Source organism: Amyelois transitella, chromosome W (assembly GCF_032362555.1).
Source record: "Amyelois transitella isolate CPQ chromosome W, ilAmyTran1.1, whole genome shotgun sequence".
NCBI lineage: Eukaryota > Metazoa > Arthropoda > Insecta > Lepidoptera > Pyralidae > Amyelois > Amyelois transitella.
In genome coordinates this window covers 7806460-7814156 of record NC_083536.1, presented here as the reverse complement: position 1 = coordinate 7814156, position 7697 = coordinate 7806460, and the positions used below count along the sequence as shown (strand labels likewise).

The window sequence follows — 7697 nt, the reverse complement described above, 5'->3', positions numbered from 1 at the left end:
TTAGGTGCCATTGTTAAAAAAAAATTATGTCGATTATTGGTAACGGTTCAATTTCTTAAATATGTATATGATTATATTTCAAGTGCTAATAAAAGCTAACTGTCCATGAATTAAGCAGCAAAGAATTTAAAATAAAAATAATTTCAACATTTGTCGATTATTGGAACATGCGCATAAAAAATAACCAATGATCGACAAGCGAGTATTCGCTTCAAAAGTTACCTTAATTGAAAAAAAATTATATTAAGAAGTATTGACTTTGAGTCCCCATCTGTTAAATAATTAGCTCTCTCAGTTTAACAAAACCGAAAAAAGTTATGAGCAATAAACCTTACTCACTTCCTTAGTGATTTCGCTAATAAAACTGGCTTTCCGTTAAAAACTTCTGCCGGTCGATATTTAAAGCTCCGCCATTTTTATCAAAATAACCGAATGTAGAAAGTGCCACTTGCAATGAGAGCTGGATGAACCTTGTGTATAACCTATGCTCGTTTACGTTCAAATACACAACATTAGTATATCCTTTTTTTATTTTACTTTTTATGTGTCGATCATTGGTGGTCTGTCGGACATTGGGTACTTTACGTTACGTAAATTTTTTAAAGGGAAGCTGATATACCTAGCTTGTTTACTAATACCGGTACCTACAGTCGGTTTGACGACCTCCATAGTGTTGTGGTTACGACGCCTGTCCGCTGTCAGGAGGTCTTGGGTTCGATTCCCAACGCGTGCAAATATTTGTTCCTGTTTTCATTTTCACAAATATTTGTCTGCGGTTCTGGGTGCTGTGCTCGTTTCAGTGTTTCTATCCATTAGACCCGCGATACAAGCTTAGTGTTAAGTGTGGGCCGTTGAGTGTTGTGAAACTTTATGACAGCTCGGAACATCGCGCGTGTCGATGAAAAGTTATTGCTTAATCTAAGTACACAATATTAGGTATTAGTGGGGCGTGGATGTGGCTGTAAGCTGCGTGTAAATACACTTGCAGCTAACATCCGAGCCGCCTTAAAGTTGGATTCGGACTGTACCTACCCCTACTTCTTTTTCTTATCGAGTGTGTTATTGCTAATTCTAAGACTGATGTAAAATTTTTGTTCAAGTTTCATAAGGGGCATCTGACATGACTTTTACGACAACCGTGTCCTAGTGGCAGTCGTTGCAAACACACTAGTAAATTAATGTAGCATTGTGTAGGTTTCCTCATAATGTTTTCCTTCTCCCTACCCTCCCTACAATGGAAAAGAACAAGTCGGTACCTACCTACTTAAAAATAATAATGGAATATCTCTTACTTAGTATATACATTTCATTGAGCATTAGCATCCATGCCATTAAGCATTTTTGGTTTATTTTATTGTACCTATACTAGCGCTCCGCTCGCGACTTCGTCCGCGGTTTGTTACTCCAGATGGTCTAATACCAAAAAACCTATTCTGATATAAGTATGAAAGTATGGATGGATGGATATTGCTAAGATTAAATAACAAATTCTGTGTGCATACATTTCAATTTCATTTCTATATTCTATTTTTGCATACTAAACATCAACCTAATGTCCAATCAAAACGCTAACCACGCCACGGTATTTAAAACATAAGATTTTCTGGTGTGTACGACTACTGCCACTAGATGGCGGTCTATGTAAAATCACGTGATTATATCAGATGCCTTTAGTGCAACACGCAAGTAAAAATATATAATATAATTTAACTTTTAAAGGGGAAACACACCTACAATTTAAAAACACATTTGGCCACAAAGCACGTCGAAACGTTTAAAGAAGTTAATAATCTATGAAAATACATTTGATAAAAGCGATGAATACATGATGGCTTTAAAAAAATGTGTATGCAATTGGTAATTGTATATGGGCGCCCCCTGGCTTTAATCAATGATCCACCGTTTCAAGCCATTTTGCACTTAGCAGCATCTTCCAGTCCTAGATCAAAAGAAATCAATATAAAATCGATTAAAACAATGATTCCTACAGTTGCTTATGATATTAAATTAAAAATTGCTGCTGAAGTTCGAAATAAACTTATATGCATCAAAGTGGACTCGGCAACTTGTCAAGATCGCCGATTTTTAGGCATTAACATTCAATATATACAAAACCATCAAATTTTCGTGAGAAATCTTTCAGTTTCAGAAATTAATGAAAGACAGACTGGTGATTTTTTAAAAGAAAAAGTGTTAGAAGTTTTAAATGATTTCTTAATTTCCAAAGAACAAATTTATGTGTGTGACACAGATAATGGATCCAACATGAAAAAGATGACTAAATTGATAGAAGGAAATTATTGTTCTGAGGATTTAATTACATCAATGGATACTACTGACGATACTTTACAGTCAAATATTATTATTGAAAATGAGTCTGACGATGAGGAAAGTTTTGATAATGAGAATGAGATATATGAGCAATCAGCAGATAACGATGACTTGGGACACGTGCTGTTTGGTATATTTGACCATGACGAAAACGATTTTAAGATACGAGGGATGTTGTGTGCAGTACACACTCTGCAATTAGCTATAAAAGACTCCGTTGAAAATACTACAGAAGTACAAGCAGCATTCCAAGTGGCAAGAAATATTTCAAAAATGTTACGCATACCTACAAACAGGAACCTGCTACTATTGGCCAATTTGAAAGTACCTATTTTATATTGACCCACTAGATGGACATCTACATATAAGATGCTTGTCCGGCTACTAGAACTGAAAGAATTTTGGGAAAATATAGTTGAAGTTTTTAGGTTGGTGTCCGACGATTTTTGGTTAGAATTAGAAAACCTAGTAAACTGCCTGTGCCCCGTAAATGAGTGTACCTTGATTTTACAAAAATAACAATTAACAATAGGAGACTTTTATATACATGGGATGAAATGCAAGATGATGATTGAAAATATAATGGGTGTTCTTCAGGGCTCAATTTTAAGACCATTCCTCTTCTTGGTATATGTCAATGATCTGCCTTTTATGGTGGAAAAACAGGCGGGTATAGTGCTGTTTGCCGATGACACTTATTTAATATTTAAATTAGATCGCCATAGCGAAAATGTAAGTTCGGTTAATAATATACTGTCGGCCATTTCTATCTGGTTCTCAACCAACAATCTTCTTTTAAATGCTAATAAGACCCAATGCATTAAATTTACCCTTCCAAACGTAAGGCAGGCCAATACTGACATAATACTGGAAGGCCAGAAATTAGAATTTGTTGAAAATACAAAGTTTTTAGGAATTATAATTGATGCAAAGCTACAGTGGGGTGCTCATATTTCTAAACTATCCAATAGACTTAGCTCTGCCGCTTATGCTGTTAGGAGGATCCGACAATTGACAGATGTAGCTACAGCTAGGCTTGTTTATTTCAGCTATTTTCATAGCTTGTTATCTTATGGTTTACTTTTATGGGGTAGCGCGGCTGATATACAAACTATTTTTATAATTCAGAAAAGGGCCGTTCGCGCAATTTACGGCTTAGAACCAAGAGACTCGTTAAGACAACTCTTTAAGAAAATAAACATACCTACAGTAGCGTCCCAGTACATTTTTGATCTTATAATGTATGTTAGGAAAAATACCTCTTTTTTTCAAAAAGTTAGTGCCACAACTGATAGAAATTTACGTAATAAACATAAATTAGTCATGCCGTTTCATAGGCTTAGCAAAGTCAGTAAATCATTTATGGGGAACTGTATACGATTTTATAATAGGTTGCCGGAGTCTGTTCTTGATATGCCCAACCGAAAATTCAAAGAGTATGTAAAGAAAGTACTTTGTGAGAAGGCTTATTATAGGACTGATGATTACCTTAATGATAAAAACATCTGGCTTGAGCTTGGCACAGGAACCTCGTAATGAATTGTAGTTGATTTGAACTTAAATCAAAATTCAGTACACTCTGTACATATTTTTTTTTAAATTGGCAATCCATAAAATATTTTAATCTGAACAATGTATTCTCTCCTCCACATTCTATTCTAAGTTTAATTGATATTGTGAAGTTGACGTTGTTGAAGAAAATGCTGCGGTGCAGTTTGTTACCGCTTCTTCTGCACTGACGCCTTGGAAGCGGCAGTAAACCTAGTTTTAAGTAATTTATTTGACGTCAAACAATGTTGTTAAACCATACGTTTTGACAATTATTAAGCGATATGAAGTATCCCATAATAATGAATAAAAATTTTGAATTTGAATATACATCACCGTTTTGCAGCCAATATACATAATGCCATTGAATCGAGAGAAAAAGCTCTTTTAGAAACAGATATTGTTTTAGAGGCTCTATATTTGGATGGTCGTTTAAATATTGTACTATCCGAAGAGCAGTTTAATAAAGCTAAAGTACTAATAAATCAGACACAGAAGCAAATTTAAAGCTTACAAAAAAGTCCCAGTCAGAAAGCATTGATAATGTTTCAATTGACATTGAACAACCAGGCCCTAGCAATATTATCACAGAAACGAATTCTTTAACTCATATGCGCTCACCGTACCCAATTGGGAACGCTTACAAATCTACCCTCAACTTTTTTTGTATTTATACGAATGTGACATTTATTTTAGTAATTGAAACGTTATTGATGAGCACACGGATTATTAATAGTTGTTTGACATAAACTAGATTAAATTTGATAATATAGTGTCTCAAATAAACAAAATTGTTGAACTTCACTACGCGATAACTGTAAGTACTATTATTTTGGTCTATTCATTCGACAGGTAGTAATTTTTTCACATCCATTTGTTGAAAATATTTGTAACCTAAGTAATAAAGACAAAATTTGGTGAACTATAAGGCTGTATTGAGAATAAAGTGGATTGACACTTAGGCGTCCTCAATTGAGGACGACGGGCACTAGACGAATCAGACAATCTTTTATTTTTTGCAGAAGTCGACTTTGAACAAACATGTCTAAAGGAAAGTTTTCATCGAGCGATAACTATCAGGGGCTTCAAGAAGCTATCGAGGCTATTATGAGAGAAGATGGTTCAGATGTAGAGGTAGATTTAGTTGCTCTGCCTCCGGAACCTAGTGTTCTCACTGATGAAGAGGAAGGCGACGATGACAAAATCATGACCAAATGATTTTCCTAAGGACATACCGGGAAATGTTGAAGTTTTTATCAACAGGAATGATGATGAATGGGATAGTAGTGATGAAGAACCTTTAGCGACGACTGCAGTAAAGAAAAGACGAACCGATAACCTTCCAGGTCCTCGTTGGCGTAAATGCCACCCTACCTATGATTCCATAATATTTGATGAAAATAATGTCCAAGAATGACGCGAAAAGATGGTTAGCGATCTAAAAGACCTAAATCCTGTTGCAATTTTTGAAAAAATGTTTGATAACGAGATAATTTCCATGATCATTCAAAATTCTAAATTGTATTCCGCACAAAAAAATAAGCATGATTTTGATATTACAGAAGAACAATTGAAAACATTTTTAGGCATCCTTCTTCTAACCGGTTATCACACTTTATCTAGGGAGCGTCTTTACTGGTCTTTGGATGAGGATTGTAACGTACCCATTGTTTCTAAAGCAATGACTAGAAACCGTTTCTTAGAGATAAAAAAGTTCCTTCACTTTTGTGACAATGAAGTCGCTGCTGAGACATCGGATAAAATGTTCAAAATACGACCTCTTGGTGATATACTCATGAAAAAATATATGCAATGGGGAATCTTTCACACAAACTTGTCCATCGACGAATCAATGATCAAATACTTCGGTCGTCATCCTTCAAAACAGTTCATTCGCGGAAAGCCCGTACGTTTCGGATATAAAAATTGGATGGTTTCTAGCGCGGATGGATACTGTTATGCTTTTGATATTTATTGCGGCAAATCACCCTCTACTAATATTGTCAACAATGAACCATTAGGATCCAGGGTTGTAAAAACTTTGCTAAACAAACTGGGTGCAGATCCTAAAGATCATATTGTATTTTTTGATAACTTTTTTTAAAGTTTTGGATTGCTACGCGATTACGTGAAACGGGTTATCGTGCAACTGGGACTGTCCGAGAAGGACGGACTGGAAAATGTCCTCTAATACCTATCAAGGAAATGAAGAAAAAAAAACCGCGCTGAATATGACTACCGATTTGACACGACGAATAAAATATTGTTTGTTCGTTGGCTGGACAATAGCGTCTGCACAATGGGAACTAATTATGATAGTGTGCTACCGTTAGGCAAAGTGAAACGTTGGAGTTCAGCTGAGAAGAAAAATACCGATGTAGACATTCCCCAAGTATTCGTCAGCTATAATAAAGGTATGGGTGGTGTTGACCAAGCCGATCAATCAATATCTTTATATCGTACTTCTATTCGAGGCAAAAAGTGGTGGTGGGTACTGTTTACCTACATGCTTGATTTGACAGTTAGCAATTGCTGGCGTTTGCACACACTTTGTAATGATGTAAAGATGGATCAGCTGCAGTTTAGACGAAGCATTGCTCGCCACTACTTGCGACAAGAAACAGATCGCCGTTCACGTCCAACGGCTTCCATAGTTCCTAGTCTACAGTTCGATGGGATTGGCCACTTTCCACAGAAGTTGAATAAACAACTGCGATGCACCGTATGTCACAATAAAGCTCGTTGGCAGTGTAAGAAATGTATCAAAACGTTATGTATCGAAAAACTTTGTTTTGAAACTTTTCATACTGAATGAGCCCAGTGTCCCCATTTAAGCACGGCATTTTTTTTTATATAAAATAAAACAAATTAGATTTTTTTTCTATTACATTTCATAAAAGAGGGCTTTTTCTACATAGAATTGCTTTTTATTTTATATTTTTTCAGTAAGTTTAGGTTTGGGCGCAAATGGGTTAAACAATGATTTGAAGGATTTAGAGGAAATATTGGTTAGAAAGGAAATATCACTGGGACTAAATCATAGTAGAGCAATAACTTCGTTTAATACTTATTAAGATGAATTACGAAGAATTCTTAGGCTGTCTCTAGACACAGATATTATTTCATACTGGAGCAACAAATCTACCACTCATTTAGATATTACTCTTGTCGCTCTTACAGTTTTAGCATCTCCAGCTACACAGGTATCAGGTGAAAGATTATTTTCATCACTTAAGTTCATTCTAAGCCCTTTGAGAAGTAACTTAAGTTCTATCTTAGTGCAAAATATTTTGTTTATTAGATGGTACAAAGATTTAATATAATATTCTTTGGTTCTTTTGAAATCTAAATATAGATTAGCTGTATTATATTATATATGTATCAGTTTTATGATTGTTTCGATGTGTGTACAACCGACAATACTATCTATTTTAGGTCTGAATTTGACTAAATCGGCGTACGGCATTATGATTGTCTTGAAGAGATTGTTATGACTTTTTGAACCCTTGATTATAAATATTATTATAAATAATGCGCTTTGTTATAATAAATGATGGATTTATTAGGATTTACTTTAACTATGACCGGATACAACAAACACTGGAATCACAGAGAGAGCGGAAGGAAGTTTACACAGATAAAAGAAAGTATTAGTGTTGCCAGGAAGGCGTCAAATTTAAATTAATACTTAACACTCCCTTCAAATTAAAGCCTTCCTTCATTGAAGTTATACAAATAAAAATATTATTTAGTATTTAAATTTAACATGGCAATATTGGTCCTTAACAAATTAAATCTGTCTCGAGGCAAAGCTTTGG

The 7697-nt window shown here is 35.0% G+C and overlaps 1 protein-coding gene across 1 annotated transcript; it reads left to right on the top strand.

Moving 5' to 3' along the window:
• The first annotated feature begins 1842 nt into the window (after positions 1-1842).
• LOC132904136 (uncharacterized) lies at positions 1843-7375 on the top strand. Its single transcript, XM_060954058.1, has 2 exons — positions 1843-2461; positions 6955-7375. Exons 1-2 carry the CDS (start codon positions 1843-1845, stop codon positions 7200-7202), a joined length of 867 nt encoding a protein of 288 aa, XP_060810041.1. The 3' UTR covers positions 7203-7375.
• Positions 7376-7697: the final 322 nt, after the last annotated feature.